Raw genomic sequence first — 18,006 nt, 5'->3', positions numbered from 1 at the left:
AAAGAAACGGATATTTATATTTGGGATGAAGCACCAATGGCCCCACGATATGCTTTAGAGATTATGGATCGTACCTTGCGTGATATTATGAATAATGATTTACTTTTTGATGGAAAAATTGTTATATTGGGTGGTGATTTTAGACAACTTCTCCCTATTAAAGTACGTGGCACTCGAAGTGAAATTGTGAATCTTTCTATCAAATTTAGTCCTATTTGGAAACATTTTGTAAATTATTCTTTGATACAAAATATGCGAGTTCTTCCAGAAGAAATTGAATTTGCAAAATTTTTATTAGATATGGGAGATGGTATATTAAATGATTCCAATGATAATATACAAATTCCTGAATGTTGCATAGCACCTATTAATGTTGATATTGTAGAAGATATATATGGTGATTTAATACGAAAAAAGGAATTTGATAAAATAACTAAATGTGCTATACTTTCTGCAAGAAATATTGATGTAGATGAAATCAATAAAAAAGTTGTAGAATTATTAGATATAACTGGTGAACGAATTTATACGAGTATAGATAGTACTGTAAATTGTGGTGACAATGGTGATATTGGAGAAGCTTTGTTACCAGAATATCTAAATAGTTTATCTCCATCATCTCTTCCTCCTCATGAATTACGATTAAGACCAAATTGTATTATTATGTTGATCAGAAATCTTAGTATTAATGAAGGTCTTTGTAATGGTACTAGATTAATGATTATAGAACTTACTGATCATTTATTGAAGTGTAAAATTTTAACAGGTGATAAAACAGGAGATATTGTTTTTCTAAATCGCATAACATTATATTGTGAAAACGTTTATCCTTTTACTTTTTCAAGAAGACAATTTCCTGTAAAATTAGCTTTTGCTATGACAATTAATAAATCACAAGGACAGACGTTTGATAGAGTAGGTCTTGATCTTCGCAAAGATATTTTTAATCATGGGCAACTTTATGTTGCTTTCTCACGAGTTCGTTCTTGGCAAGCATTAAAAGTTTTTCTAGGTAATCAAAGAGATAATGCTTGTGTCAAAAATTATGTGTATAAAGAATTATATTTCTAAACTTTAAAATATTAATTTATATGTATAGACAATTTTAGATATTTTAGATATTTTCATTTTTTATTTGATTTGATGTTTTATAAAAATATGTAATAAAAATATAGAAATATATAATAGAAAGATGCAAAATTTCTCTATTTTAAATTAAATTAATATTAAAATTTCAAATAAAAAAAGATTCATAAAAGATATAAATTTATAAGCATTTTTTCTCATAAAAGTTTAAAGTTCTTAGTAACAATTTATAAATGTATGAAAAACGTAATTTTTTAAAAAGAATATTATTTTTAGTTAAATGATACAACGTAATTCTAATTGATATTTAACAAATAAAATTTAAAAAAATAGAAATAATTTATAATTTTAAATATAATTATTTTTTTAAACATAATTAAAATTATATTTTTAGAGGTTTTAATTTAAAATAAAAAATATATGAGAAATATATATATGTATATATATATATATATATATATATATATATATATATATATATATATATATACAGGGTGGCCCACGTAGAGTGTTACAAATTTATATTTCGGAAACGAAGCAATTTAGAGAAAAATGTTTCAGACAAAAGTTGTATGGTTTCAACGGAGACATAAGATGATGTCATTAGTTTGACCTTGAAGAGTCACCTAAAGGTCACGTGAAGGTCACCTCCAACTTTTTAAACGGGATACCATATATGCTTTTACATATTCTTGTAGCTCATCTCGAGAGCTTTCCAAAACACTATAATTAAGTTAATTTTCATTAAGTACTTTCCGAGTTATGAGGCTTAAAATCATTTCTTAATTTTACATAAACCGTAAAATATCTTGTAAAATATTCATTTTTCGATTATCTTACCTTAATACTTTTATGCACAAAATAATAAGAGGAATCAATTGGTGTAAAGAAAACACATAAAAAAGAAAAAAAAACAACAATTATGTGTTTTCTTTACACCAATTGATTCCTCTCATTATTTTGTACGTAAAAGTATTAAGGTAAGATAATCGAAAAATGAATATTTTACAAGATATTTTACGGTTTATGTAAAATTAAGAAATGATTTTAAGCCTCATAACTCGGAAAGTACTTAATGAAAATTAACTTAATTATAGTGTTTTGGAAAGCTCTCGAGATGAGCTACAAGAATATGTAAAAGCATATAGGATGTCCCATTTAAAAAGTTGGAGGTGACCTGCACGTGACCTTCAGATGACTCTTCAAGGTTAAACTAATAGCACCACCTTATGTCCCCCTTGAAACCATACAACTTTTGTCTGAAATATTTTTCTCTAAATTGCTTCGTTTCCGAAATACAAATTTGTAACCCTTTACGTGGGCCACCCTGTATATATATATTATATATATTCCATGTTCGCGAATCCTAGCACACCCAGTATACTAATATAAATAATAAGAAATATTGTGACATAGATGTTGACAAAAGGAAATTGTATATTGTAATAACAAAAACAACTACATAAAATAATATAATACATTCAATATAATATAATAATTTTCAATAATTTAATCATTGATCAAATATAAAGTTTTCCTTGATTACTAATTCTGTATTTCTATAAATACATAAAAAAGGAACGCGAATTTATCTTTGCTAGATGAAGAAAAGGAATACCTATATGTATATATATGTGTGTGTGTGTGTGTACACACACACACACACACACACACACACACACACACACACACACACACACATATATATATATATAATATTTAAAATTAAAACTATATGAATATATATGTGTGTGTGTAAAATATATATATATATATATATATATATATATATATAATATTAAAAATTAAAAATATATGAATAAATATATAGGGGAGACTGGGGACAAAAGTAATAGTGTCATGAAAGTAATAAGCCTACTACTAACCTACACAATATATTGAATAATTTGTACTATACAGTCAAACACATACGCCCTAATGCTCTTCCTTTTCAGCTAATTGTTGTAGAACGATCGCTCCAGTTGCACATGCAGGAGTGAAATTAGTGTATTTGCATTATTCACGTAAATATTTCTTGTTTTAGTTTTTTTGTATCTATGCCTAATTAAAGTGTATATATTGATATAATTATTTGCCGGTGCATTCTTCTAAAATATATTCTTAAGTATTTATAGATGATTTGGATAAGTCTTGCATCATATTTGGGTTATAATGCTCTTATTCTAAAAAATGTGTCCGAAGACAAAAATGACACGACACTCTGTGGACGAAAGTAACATGTTTCGATGCTTAGAGTGTAAGGACTGGTCCCATAATAACTGTACCAAAGGCGATTCTTATTACGTATGCCATAATTGTGAATCGGAATAGATACCAATCTTTTTTGTATTAGTAGTTATCATACAATTATTACACTATTACTTAGAATTAAACTATTATTTAGACTTAAAAAAGCACAAAACTAATGTGATGTTAAATATAATTATTTTATAATATTATTTATAATTATTTTGCTTAACGAAGATTATTTCTTTTAAGTTTTTCAAAGATGATAAAAATAAATATTTATTTTATTTTTTATTTTAATATAATACAAGTTTATAATAAAAATTATAATAAAAGTTATCTTGTTTAATAAAAGATTATAATAAAAGTTGCCTTAAATTGAAAAAAAGTCATATTTATTATATTTTCGCGAAAATAAGAACTGGTACTTTTATCCCCAGACTATGTTACTTTCGTCCCAGACCCCAGGATAAAAGTAACAATCAACGTACTTGCGAAAAGCTATAGTAGCTCTTTAAATATCTATCATTTGAGATTGAAACATAAGTATAATAATAGAATAATAAATAGTTTTTTAATATATAATCTTTTTTATTATATCTCTGTCGATAATTAATAGCTGACCTGTAATACAAAAAATGTTACTTTTGTTCCCTGTCTCCCCTATATATATTTTTTTTTCTGAAGCAATTTGGAACTGAGATTTGTATTTGTTTATATTTATGTACATAAAATAAATGGCGCGCGCGTAGCGCGCGCTTGTATTGTTCTAGTATGTATAAAATATCCAAGTAATTATATTAATATATAGATAACCCATTCAGTTTTGCTTCGTTAATTCGTAGGAATGTCTAGAAATATAAAAAGGCAAAGCAGATAGAATATTCTTACAAAAGAGATATTTAAAACTTTGCAATATCTTTATTGTGCTTTTGTTACTTTTTTCGACAAAGAGCTAACCAGAAAGTAACTAAGTATTGAAACATAGCATACATATATACATATGTGCATACAAATTCATAATAGTACATAAGAAAAGACAAAGAATCTTCTAATTTTGGAACTCGGGTTGTACGAAACTAATCTTTAATAACTGTATTGTAAAATAAGTGGAATCATTGAAGAATAAAGAGTTAGGAAAAAAAATGTTATTATAGGGCAAAATAAAAATCCAAGAAAAAGACGTTATGAAAAAATAAGTGTAAAATTGTAGATTATAATAAACTATCTATCTATCTATATAATAACTGTCTCAAGTTTTAATTTTAAATTCTTATAGTTGCATTGCTGGCAAGACTTGTAAATTTCTTTTTAACTTTTAAATAAGAAAATGTAAAAGAGAAATAAATATATATTTTTTTCTTTTTTAGAAAACTAAAAGAGGCTTTTCAAAAGATTTTCAAGAATAAGAGAATTTGATAATCCTACAGATGATTTGCAGAAATCACACGAAATCAAACCTAAGCTAATAATATTCAATCATAAGTTGTTTAACATATAAAAAACGTGCGTAGCAAATATTTTAATTCGCATTTTCTCATGTAAAGCAGATTATATAAATGATCGAGAATAGTAATACATATCATGCCAGTTTATTCCGCATAATCTGATTGTTAACATAATTGCCTAGTAAAGAATATAAAAGAGGAAGATATTGGAAAAAAATTTTCTATCATAAACTCCTTATATTATCGATTATATTATGGTCTGAAGTTTAATGCATGCGATTTATTCCAGATTTCATAATTTCGTCAACTTTTCTCTAGTATTAAAATGCCGCTTTGAGCTTATAAAACGTTTAAATCAATAAAAAAATACATAGCAAAAATGTAGAAATTTCATGGATATATTCTACCGAACGCACATTACGTATGTAGTACAGATTCAATAATTTTCTTTTAATCCTTCCTGCGTTTTTTTGATAATGAATATATACAGGGTGGACCATTTTAACCTTTAATGGAGAATAACTCGAAAACCAAGCCCGGGAGAGAAAAATGTTTCAGACAAAAGTTGTTTGGTTTCGAGGGGGCCATAAGATAGTATCATTGGTTTGACCTAGAAGAGTTATTTGAAGGTCACATGAAGGTCACCTTCAATTTCTTAAATGGAACCTACTATTTGTTATTGCATATTCTTGTAGCTTATATCGAGAGCTTTCCAAAACACTATAATTAAGTACCTTTTCGTTAAGTACTTTTTGAGTTATGAGGCTTGAAATAATTTCTTAATTTTACATAAACCGTAAAATATCTTGTAAAATATTCATTTTTCGATTATCTTACCTTAATACTTTTACGTACAAAATAATGAGAGGAATCAACTGGTGTAAAGAAAACACATAGTTGTTTTGAAGAAAAAATATGTAATTTGCAATTAACAATTCCAGGTACGATATACCGCTTGTCATCGTACGGACTCAGAGCAATTTTCGTCTCGCGGACGGTATACACTTTGTGCAATTTCGATCTTATACATGACTGCTGTCGCGTCATTTCAATTTCTTCGTTTAAACACCGCGTGTAATCGTCAAACGTTATCGTTCTCGCGACAACGTTACTCTTGACACCTTTAACTTTCTTCGTGTCCTTTTTCCCGTCCACTCTCACCGCGTACATCTTTGCTCTAAGCCCGACGAATTCGGTCATTATCGCACCGTTATTTTCATCCTTCATTAAACCCGGTACTTTTTTATTCACGAGCGGTATACCGTACGCGTTATCAATTGGATAATCGCTCGTATCAAATCGGTTGATATCGCGCCTCATGTTTTCATACACATCGACGTATTCGATGTGATATATTAGACTATCTGTGTCGGTGTACATTACTCGGCATTTGTCGCAATACAGAGGAAACATGTACTCGTGGTGAAATTCGTACAAGCACGTTTTAGAAATGTCTAGTATGCACATGCCGACATAGATTGGTTTATAAAATCTTACTTCTAGTTTGCGTAACTCTATGGCAACCAGATTCTCCGAAAAAATACTTCGACTATGGAAATTTGGTTTCGCTATCATTGCTTCTGCGCCGTATCGTCCGTCCCACTTTGTTAATAATTTTACGTCGACACGATTACGCACATTTTCCATCGTCTTGCCAAATACCGCGTTATTCATCAGTTTATATAAATTTTTTTCAAAATCATTTTTCGCGAGTGTTCTAAACTGTGTATTTAATTCGATATAACTGCGAAGCCACGGAGATTGTGAAAACTGTAAAATTCGATGTATTTTTGTAACGCGAAGGCCGTGTCGCGTACATTGCTGTAGATTACGGTAGTGTATCACGTAACGCTTCTTATCGTATAATGTTGCGAGGAGTTTGTCTTGCCGCTTGCCGGGCGGCTTGTCGCGTGTCGGACAAAACGGAAGGTCAGTGTGCGTATCGTGAAGATGTTGTGGGTACTCGAGATCGACTTCGAGGATATAACCCCTAGGCGAATCTAACGCGATCGATGCTACGTCAAAATTCGACACGTCGTCGGCCCATCGAAAATCGGCATAGGGCAATGGTTGACACATTGCCCATCCGTATAAATTATTTACATCGAAATACATCAAGTACAACGATGGTTTCGATGGATCGTACGATTGTTGCATGTACTTGTTATTAGCGCGCGCGCGTATCTGTTGGAACACTGACTCAGACCACCGCGTATACCGCGTTCGATAAACATGACCATGTCGATGTCGGTAAGCAATTCGAACGTAATCTTTGTATGCTTTAACATGGCATCCCACGTGTATCCGGGAAGAGTATAATAATACGCGGGGTCGAATCCGTAACTTTTAATGCAACTATCGCGAAAGTTTTCAAAAATATCGGCTAATAACAAGACGTCGATTTTCAGGTATAAATCGCTATACTCGCCTAGCGTTCGAATGGAGAATCGCGTCCAGATGTTCTCGGCGTGCGCGTAATCGCTCTCGGATATAGTTTCACCGGTCAAAGAACTGTAAAACGATTCGCGCGGTGGTAAACATGTATCTTGCAACCTATCTACAGAGTCGACGTATTCGTACGGAAAGACGCCTTTTCGTGTTAATAAACTGAAATTTTCTGCAGATAAATTTTGAAATTCCGATTTTAAAATTTTGAGTTTGTCTTTGTCTAGATAAGATGCCAATTTGTCGAGACTTGCCGTAAGAAATTTGTACGAATCTCGATAAAACTTAATTTTATATACTTTTTCCAATTGTCTTGTGCAACTTTAACAGTTTTTGTAAACGATATATATTTTTCCTTGGTTATCGGAAGTAATTCGATTTCCCCTTCGAACGCTGTGGCTATATCCTCGATAATGAAATGCGCGTCGTAACCTGATCAATTATGAAAGACTATCGGAATATATAATGATTCCTTGTAATTTAGATTGCAATTTGAGTGCGCGGGACCCCTATATCGCCCGGTCAAATGACAATGATCGCGTACGCGTGTATCGTCTTCTTGCGTAAACGGTTTTTCGCATATATGACAATGCGTTGCGCTGTGAAATTTTTCCCACTCGTCCGATGTTAAATTTACCATGGAGACATTTGTAGTCATTAAAATAGTCTTTACACGTAACGCTAAATTTTTAAGTTCTTCGGCGAACCACGCGATACAATCAATACTGCGGCGAGAATGGTACGCGGATAACGAGTCGTCGAACGAACAATGCATATAATACGCTATACTAAACACCTTATGATGCTGATAATTTTTTTCTTCGTCAGTCTTTGTCAACGCACATTCCAAATCGGCATAGATCACAAATGGAAGCCGCTCTTTCCTCGTGTAGTTGTTGAACTCAAGCCACTTGTCCTTATCGCTCGGTAACCGGATAGCGCAGTCGTTTATTTTTCCGCAGTCTACCGTATGTGACTGCAACTTGTCCTCCGATCCGAAATAGTGCAAGCATCTGTAAAAGAATATTTAAATTAAAGATTTATGCAATGCATTATATTTTATAATTACATAAACTATTTAAATTATACGTACCGATCACAGATATATCTTTGACCGTTGTGTTTGCTCAGTTGCGAGCTCACGAGCCGGGATAAATTTTTGATCCATGCGAAATGTCCGACGCTGTTACCGTCTTCCACGTACAAGTTGACGTGCTTATCTCGTTTCTGCTCCGAAAGACGTACCGGGACAATGTTGTTCTCTTTCTCGATGCTGTACACGTTGATGGAGATATTGTTTATATGTTCAAACTTTTTTAGTTGGTTCAACGTCATCGGAAACTCAATGTCCCGGAGATTCAGCACTGTCGCGTAATGCGGGTACGATGATTCCCGTTCCGCATTCCTTTCTGCGGGATATAGAGCGGCGACCACTGCCCACGCGAAACACGCATTGTCTTTTGATTTTATGTTTATTACCGCTATCTTCATCATAATTTCTCGCGGCAATTTAATGTGACATCCCGCGCGCATAGGATTATATTTATTTATATTTACAGTTAAATTCTGTATTCGCGACAATGCCCACCCGCTATCGCGTTCCTGAAATTCTTCCAGCGATGCTAGAGTGGGTTCGATAACGCGGCGCTCGTACCACTCGTGTAAATCGGATGTGCGAAAGAGTTCGCAGTTTCTCGTATAAATACTTTTGTTAGCGCGTTTATCTCCGGCCACAAACTCGCCATTGAATATGGTGTTCACTTTTACACTGTTGTGTCTTCTTATAACGTCTTGTACTTGCTCGAGCACGATGTCTTTGGCGTCCTCGAGAAATTGACGAGGTTCGATATGGTTTGCGTTAATCACAACACCGGTCAGAATACGGTTATCGAACGCGGTATCAATCTCGCGCCACACAAGTTCATTTTGATGCGCGCTACATCTGGCACCCGCGTTATTGTCACCACTGTAATTACCACCACTGGGCATAAACTGTCTCTGCAATCGAGTCTTTGCACCTTCGAGTCGCGCGATCCGAGCAATCAGCGATTGTCGATTCCCGATCGATAATCATGGTCGTTTGATCCGACTTTGCTCTTCCAGCGACTCGATGTACTCGTTGCATCGTTGTAGCCATGCAAAATATTCCCCCAAGGTGGCAATTTGGCTGGATTGCTCCACCAGGTCGCGTTCAGTCTGTTCTATGTTTTCCATTTTATATACAGGGTGATTCTAAATAACTTTATGCTTTTGCAAAAACATAATCTTGACCGAATTCTAAGACGATTTTTCCTTTGGCAAAATTTCGCCCGAAGCTTAGTTTTTGAATTATTAAAGGAAGTAGTTAACGTATGACGGGTCGAATACAAGAGGCAGGCAAGGGTGACGCGATTCACCGTCAGACGCGGGTGCTTACGCGGGGCGCCTGCTGCGATCAGCTGGTCGCTATACACATACATACACACATGCGAACACATACATTCTCTCTCTGTCTGTCTGTCTCTTTCTCTCTCTCTCTCTCTCTCCCCCCCCTCTCTCGCTCATTCGCTCACTCACCTCTTTTTTTTTTTTTTGCGAGAGAGGGGAAAATGCATTTTATGCACACCCACCGGTCGATCCAGTGAGTTATGTAGGACTCGAGTACCAAGTCGAATTACCAACTCGGTACTCCCTACCCACTAAAAACCCCTCTTTTCACGAATTTCCTTTGACACACTGTCCCTCTGACTTCCCGAGATCTGTTTTCACATAACGTCAAAAAATAGTTATTATTACCTTGTTCGATGACTTTTGATGTATTGCTGTAATTGCTTGAAGGAGAAATGAATTTTCCGATAGATCGTACGTTCTCAAATTTAACGTAGATATCACGTTGCAAAAGACAAGAAATCCACACTAAATTATTAACTGAAAGTTTTTCTCCTTTCATGAACTGTATTCTTTTATAAACTTTAACGTAATCACATTTATTTACTCACTCGATGAGACGAGAAATTTACTAATGACTCTCACTAATTACTATTAATCACTCTCGAATAATAACTGTTGGCGATTAAAAATCACTCGATAAAAGAAACACGCGCGGACACGTTACTACACGACGCGACGACGCGACAATGCGACGATAATTACTCGGTGACTGCAAGCAGTTTTTTGTCATGGTAGGTTGCGGTAGGTTAAGGTACTACTTGCGCAATCGAACGCGATCATGTGTTCGATTGAAGAATGCGGTAAACATAATAAACATTTAACATATTAATATTGTTATTATCATGAATGTGTGTGATATCCATACATCGTATATCTATTTAAAAATTAATTAGATTAAATAAGTGTTTTTAAAATATTTATTACTTTTACTATTATCTTAAATAAATATTTAATATTAATATTTTATATGATAATAGTAAAAGTAATAAATATTTTAAAAACACTTATTTAATCTAATTAATTTTTAAATAGATATACGATGTATGGATATCACACACATTCATGATAATAATAATATTAATATGTTAAATGTTTATTATGTTTACCGCATTCTTCAATCGAACACATGATCGCGTTCGATTGCGCCAGTAGTACCTTAACCTACCGCAACCTACCATGACAAAAAACTGCTTGCAGTCGCCGAGTAATTATCGTCGCATTGTCGCGTCGTCGCGTCGTGTAGTAACGTGTCCGCGCGTGTTTCTTTCATCGAGTGATTTTTAATGGAAATAAAAAAGAAATGTATATTTTATAGTGAAAATTTTTATTCAGTTGGCGCAACTTTTTAATATTATTTGTAGGAAATTAAAACAATTATTTTGTACAATTTTTTTTAGTTAAAATATTTTAAGTTTTTATTTTCAATTAGCGTAATTTTTGGATATCATCATTTTTCTAGGATATAATGTAGAAAATTAAAACAACATTTTATATAACTTCTTTTGGTTAAAATATTTTTATAAGTTTTTATTTTCACTTAGCGCAATTTTTTTGATATCATTATTTTTGTAGGATATACAATTTTACACAAAATTAAAATAATTTGTAGAACAATTTTTTACGGTTTAAAATAACACTATTTTGTGCAGATTAAAATAACTATTTTGTAGATTAAAATAATCCTATTTTGAAGATAGGTTTTTTACAGTAGTTTTTTACAGTTTTAAAATAACACTATTTTGGAGACAGGTTTTTTACAATAGTTTTTTACAGTTAATAATACACTATTTTGCAAATACATATACTGTTTTTTACGCGGCTTAGCACCTTTTTTTACCTTTTTTTTAAAAGGGTAATTTTTTTAGGGATATCACTCTTTTTTGTACTATATGTTAAACATCTTTAAATAAATGAGCAAAGAACCCGCCACCACCCCCGTCATATTTCATTAAAATTCGACGGTCCTCTTTGCTTACTATATAGATATTCAGATCCTTCAAACTTCTTTGCTATTCTTATTGCAAAAATAACGGATAATTACAAATCAATATGTCATTAGAAATCTACATTTATTATTCACAATTAATACTTATAAATCCATTAATGAATAATCGTTGCTTTGCTTATCTAATTTATCATTGAATATATAAATGGAACGGAGAAAAAGTGAGTTATTTTCCACTTTTTACAATGGCTAATCGCAAAAGGTAAGCATGAATATAAATACATTATATATATATATATATATATATATATATATATATATATATAAATTTTATTAATATACAAATAATAGATAATATTGGTTAACCTTTATTTTAATCTTTTATCGTAATACACACATTATATGTTGCACGCGTGATACATATTATAAGAAAATATTAAAATAAAGATAAACCAAAACGTTATCTATCATTTTTATAAAAATATTTTATAATTTATATTATATATTTTCACTTCCAATAAAAGATAAAAACAAAAATTAATCACTTATCTATCATTTCTATAAAGATATTTTATAATTTATTATTTTATTATTCTATTATCTTAATCTTTTATTATAATGCATATGTATTGCATGCACAATACTTGGCTAATCTTTATTTTAACCCTTTATTATAATACATAAAATATATGTTATACGCAGAAATACATATAGTTATTCATCGCAATAATTAATGATTATTTTAATCCTTTATTATAATACATTTGTATTGTGCACGCAACATATAGCAATATAAATGCATTACAATAAAAGTTAACTAAATATTGTGCACGCAACAAATATGCACAATAAAAGATTAAAAATATATAAAATAATAAAATATTATAAAAGATCTTTATAGAAATGAAATAGTTTATCTTTATTTTAATTCGTTATTGTAATATGTATATGTTGTGCATGCAATACATATGTATTACAATAAAAGAATAAAATAAAGATAAACCAATACGTTTTCTATCATTTTTATACAAATATTTTATAACTTATATTATACATTTACAGTTCCAGAAACGAAAAAGAACCAGCAATTAATGATAATGAAACTCACAAAAGGTAAGCAATGATTATTAATAATATCTATAAAGATATTTTATAATATAATTTATTATTTTATATATTTTATTTCAATCTTTTATTATAATCTTCTATTATATATGTTTCACGCATGATACTGTTTAACTTTTATTTAAATGTCTTATAATTCATATATGTATTATACATACAAATACATATAATTACTCATCGCAATAACTAATGATTGTTATAATACATATATATTACTATATGTTGCATGCGCAATACAAATACATTATAATAAAAGATTAAAATAGACCATTAAAATTAAAACTAACCATTAGTTGTTGCGATACGTAACTATATGTACTTCTGCGTATAACACATATATATGTATTACAATAAAAGATTAAAATAAAGGTTAACCAAGTATTGTGTGTGCAACTCATATGCATTACAATAAAGATTAAAATAATAAAATATATAAAATAATAAAATATTATAAAATTTTTTATAGAAATGATAGATAACAATCTATTATTTCATTATAAAAATGTTTTATAATCTATTTTAATATTTTATTATCTTAATCTTTTATTATAATGCATATGTATTGCACACACAATACTTGGTTAACTTTTATTTTAACACTTTATTGTAATACATATTGTAATACATATATATAATAAAAATATAGAAATATATAATAAAAATAGATGACAAAGAATTAATTTTTATTTTAATCTTTTATTGTAATACAAAAATATTTTATATTGTACAATATATTTTATACATTTCTATTTTCAGATCTAACGAAAAGGAAAATGAAGAAAATCCTAAAAAGTAAGTGTAACACATTATATTATTAATACATATGCGTAAGAAATGATAGATAACAAGGGAATAAAAATTTATTTTACTATTTTTATTGTAATTCACTTATTGTAATTACTTATTTTTTATTGTAATTCATATTTGTGTTGCACACACAATACATATATGCATTACAATAAAAGATTAAAATGAAGATTAATCATTTATTATCTATGTATTATTGCATGCGCGCTGAAAACAGAAAACTTGACGTCACCTTGTGGCGCGAATTCTCTCGTCCAGTTGATCCACCGTAAGTTTCAAGAGACTCATAAGACCTTCCGTTAATGCATCCCGCGTCGGATTTTCGCAAAAGTCATCTATCTTGTCGTCGATAGATGTATTGTCACTCGCTGTGTCCACGTCCATGTTATAGCTGTAGTGAAGTAGACACTACCGTGTCTCTTGATATATATATATATATATATATATATATATATATATATATATATATATATAATCTGAAATAATAATATAGATACAATCTAATCTAAATATATAAATGTTATATGTATATTATTAATTATTTTATATAATTACCTGAAGTGACACACTTAACCTTTTACAACATATTTATAAGCACCGTTAACGCCACAGAGCGCTACTAATGCTGCGTCGCGTGAATCACTGCTAGCGCATTCTTGTGGCAGACGTTGGAAACGTATTTCTGTATTCTTTGTTACGTTAAGAGGAGTTGATGACGACCATGACGACGTTTCTTTATCGAAATTTTCACATTTCAGACTTTGCATCATGATATCTCCGTTTACAGAGCACGTAGCGCAAAAATAAAAACACTTTTATTATTTAATTTAAACCCAAGCTATCGATTAATTCTACTAAGAACTCGATCCGTTGAGCGGTTATATGAGAAATAAAAATATCGAGTTATACTCTCAATCCGACTCGCGTAATAATACACGGAGTGCATTTTTTGCTTACGCTGGGACTTAGCAAAGACACTACCGTGTCTCTTGATAATCGCCAACAGTTATTATTCGAGAGTGATTAATAGTGATTAGTGAGAGTCATTAGTAAATTTCTCGTCTCATCGAGTGAGTAAATAAATGTGATTACGTTAAAGTTTATAAAAGAATACAGTTCATGAAAGGAGAAAAACTTTCGGTTAATAATTTAGTGTGGATTTCTTCTCTTTTGCAACGTGATATCTACGTTAAATTTGAGAACGTACGATCTATCGGAAAATTCATTTCTCCTTCAAGCAATTACAGCAATACATCAAAAGTCATCGAACAAGGTAATAATAACTATTTTTTGACGTTATGTGAAAACAGATCTCGGGAAGTCAAAGGGACAGTGTGTCAAAGGAAATTTGTGAAAAGAGAGGGGTTTTTAGTGGGTAGGGAGTACCGAGTTGGTAATTCGACTTGGTACTCGAGTCTCACATAACTCACTGGATCGACCGGTGGGTATGCATAAAATGCATTTTCCCCTCTCGTAAAAAAAAAAAAATAATAATTTACAGGTGAGAGAGAGAGAGAGAGAGAGAGAGAGAGAGAGAGAGAGAGAGAGAGAGAGAGAGAGACAGACAGACAGACAGACAGACAGAGAGAGAATGTATGTGTTCGCATGTGTGTCTGTATGTGTATAGCGACCAGCTGATCGCAGCAGGCGCCCCGCGTAAGCACCCGCGTCTGACGGTGAATCGCATCACCCTTGCCTGCCTCTTGTATTCGACCCGTCATACGTTAACTACTTCCTTTAATAATTCAAAAACTAAGCTTCGGACGAAATTTTGCCAAAGGAAAAATCGTCTTAGAATTCGGTCAAGATTATGTTTTTGCAAAAGCATAAAGTTATTTAGAATCACCCTGTATAATCACACAATATATATACAGGGTGACCCATTTTAACTTAGGCAGCCAAATAACTCGAAAAATAAGCAAGATAGAGAAAAATGTTTTAGACAAAAGTTGTATGGTTTCGAGGGGGCCATAAGATGGTATCATTGGTTTGACCTTGAAGAGTCATTTGAAGGTCACGTGAAGGTCACTTCAATTTTTTTAAATGGAACATCCTATATATTTTTGTACATTCTTGTAGCTCATCTCGAGAGCTTTCCAAAACACTATAATTAAGTACATTTTCGTTAAGTACTTTTTGAGTTATGAGGCTTGAAATAATTTCTTAATTTTACATAAACCGTAAAATATCTTGTAAAATATTCATTTTTCGATTACCTTACCTTCATAGTTTTATGTACAAAATAATGAGAGGAATCAATTGGTGTAAAGAAAACACATAGTTGTTTCGAAGAAAAAATATGTAATTTGCAATTAACAATTCCATATTTTTTCTTAAAAACAACTATGTGTTTTCTTTACACCAATTGATTCCTCTCATTATTTTGTACATAAAAGTATTAAGGTAAGATAATCGAAAAATGAATATTTTACAAGATATTTTACGGTTTATGTAAAATTAAGAAATTATTTCAAGCATCATAACTCAAAAAGTACTTAACGGAAAGGTACTTAATTATAGTGTTTTGGAAAGCTCTCGAAATAAGCTACAAGAATGTACAAAAATATATAGGGTATTCTATTTAAAAAAATTGAAGTGACCTTCACGTGACCTTCAAATGACTCTTCAAGGTCAAACCAATGATACCATCTTATGGCCCCCTCGAAACCATACAACTTTTGTCTAAAACATTTTTCTCTATCTTGCTTATTTTTCGAGTTATTTGGCTGCCTAAGTTAAAATGGGTCACCCTGTATATTATCACACTTTTTGATAGAACACTATACTTTTTGACTATACTTTTGCTATACCGACGTGTCGATGCGCTTTCAAATCACGTACTATGATCTGATGCGCTTCGATCCTTCTTATATTCAACCAACAAACTTTCAGAAATTGTTGGAGGCACAAAAGAAAAAATTTTTTGTAACTGAACCTAGGGTTGAAAATGTGTCGTTATCTCGCTATGATTCACAGATTGCTCGAAAAGATCGGACCCCGAAATATCTCAAAAATGTGTTGTTATCTCGCTATGATTCACAGATTGCTCGAAAAGGTCGGACCCCGAAATATCTCAAATGAAGAGGACTCTGCTGCACTATAGTATCATTTCTTTCGTTGCTCTTCTGTGTTTCAGTGGTCTGCTGCACTAGAGTATCATTTCTTTCGCCGCTCTTCTGTGTTTCGGTGGTCTTCTGCAATGGCTGAAGAAAACGTAATTATCATCGACGACGATACGGTGGCTGAAGAGAACGTAATTATCATCGACGATGATACGGTGGCTGAAGAAAACGTAATTATCATCGACGACGATACGGATGATGATTACGATTACTGGATGGATCCAGTTGTGGCGGAGAGGATGGAGATAGAGAGAGAGGAGAGAGAGAGGAGAGAGATGGAAGATGATGGATCTGATATAGAACCCTTGGCGAAGGACAGTGATTATGATAGTGACAATAGTGTCGATATTCTTGATGAACTGTTACAAAAGAAACAGCGAGATTTAAGCGTACCTGAAATAATAACATACAACGAAGCAACAAAGATATGTTGCATTTCCTATTACTATATGGAAAATGGATCGAAATATTGTACCGAATGCTTTCTAGAAGAACCGTATCAGTTTGAAGAAACTAGTTCTGTTCGATAACATAGAACCATAGCTTATGTCCATGTGGAAAATATGTCATGCAAAGGGTGCAAAAAATGTTTGAATCAAATATTGCCCTGCAACATGTGCCTTATTTGCACAAATAAAATAGATGAGTCATGGATAACATTGTAAGTATCTTTTAATTTATTATATATCAAAAGTATCTTAAAATAAATTATTAAATAATTTAAACTAATGAAATGCATATGTTTTCTTCTGTTTTCAGAAACGGCTTCCCCAACATAGCCCGACGACCTATTTTATATATTATTATTTTTCTTTTATATTGTATACTTTTTATTAAACTCACACATACACACATTTAAATAAATTATATATATTTTTTTTGTAACAAGAAAAATATTGCAATTATTTACACACCTTTCTCTTGCGCTCTCTCTCGCACTAATTATAAGTCTCGCTATCGTTCTCTCTCGTACGCGTTCTTTTCGCACTCTTATCGTTCTCTCTCACACGCGCGGCAAGAATACAAAGCAGCCGAACATCAGCAATAAAAAATAAATAAATAAAGAAGAAAGAAAAGAGAAAAAGAAGGTTCCAAGATCTAATCCTTCAAAGGAATATCGCTGTTTATATTGTTTTATTGCTTATACTTGTCATAAAACATCCAACACGTCCCCAAGCGTCCCCCGCCCCGCAGCCCCCGCGCCACCGAAATCCCGCGTGACGTCATCCCCCGCGCCACCGAAATCCCGCGTGACGTCATCCCTGATAGGACCTGAGTTAGAACCCGCGTGACGTCATCCCCCTCCATCCTGCGTGACGTCATTCCCCCGCGCCGCTGAGATCCCCTCGCC

General features: G+C 31.9%; 1 protein-coding gene, 1 long non-coding RNA gene and 1 pseudogene across 4 annotated transcripts in view; 2 read left to right on the top strand and 1 right to left on the bottom strand.

Annotated features, from left to right (window-relative positions):
- Positions 1 to 17,736, top strand: part of LOC145959284 (uncharacterized) — a 136,971-nt gene extending 119,235 nt beyond the window's left edge. Inside the window, exons 3-4 of one of the 2 annotated variants that reach the window (XR_014434968.1) lie at positions 16,670 to 17,316; positions 17,415 to 17,736. Coding sequence is in view for 1 of the 2 variants with exons in the window: in XM_083077966.1 (XP_082934092.1) it covers positions 16,670 to 17,185 (516 nt within the window). In the remaining variant the exon portion in view is untranslated. Of the gene's footprint in view, positions 1 to 16,669 lie in introns of both variants that reach the window. The other variant, XM_083077966.1, reaches the window with a different exon arrangement.
- On the bottom strand, positions 443 to 9,507 carry LOC145974084 (uncharacterized; annotated as a pseudogene). Its single transcript, XR_014439625.1, has 3 exons — positions 8,320 to 9,507; positions 8,194 to 8,239; positions 443 to 451 (listed from the first exon to the last, which is right to left on the bottom strand). The product of XR_014439625.1 is annotated as an uncharacterized LOC145974084 (transcript).
- Positions 11,520 to 13,518, top strand: LOC145970235 (uncharacterized). Its single transcript, XR_014438357.1, has 3 exons — positions 11,520 to 11,863; positions 12,664 to 12,714; positions 13,483 to 13,518. It is a non-coding gene; the product is annotated as an uncharacterized LOC145970235 (long non-coding RNA).
- Positions 17,737 to 18,006: the final 270 nt, after the last annotated feature.

The sequence above is a fragment of the Camponotus vicinus genome, unplaced genomic scaffold, assembly GCF_025532165.1.
Source record: "Camponotus vicinus isolate PSW18456_S1 unplaced genomic scaffold, iyCamVici1.0 SCAF_1, whole genome shotgun sequence".
NCBI classification, from domain to species: domain Eukaryota; kingdom Metazoa; phylum Arthropoda; class Insecta; order Hymenoptera; family Formicidae; genus Camponotus; species Camponotus vicinus.
The sequence above is the reverse complement of the archived record's forward strand: the minus strand, read 5'-3'. Positions and strand labels throughout refer to the sequence as shown.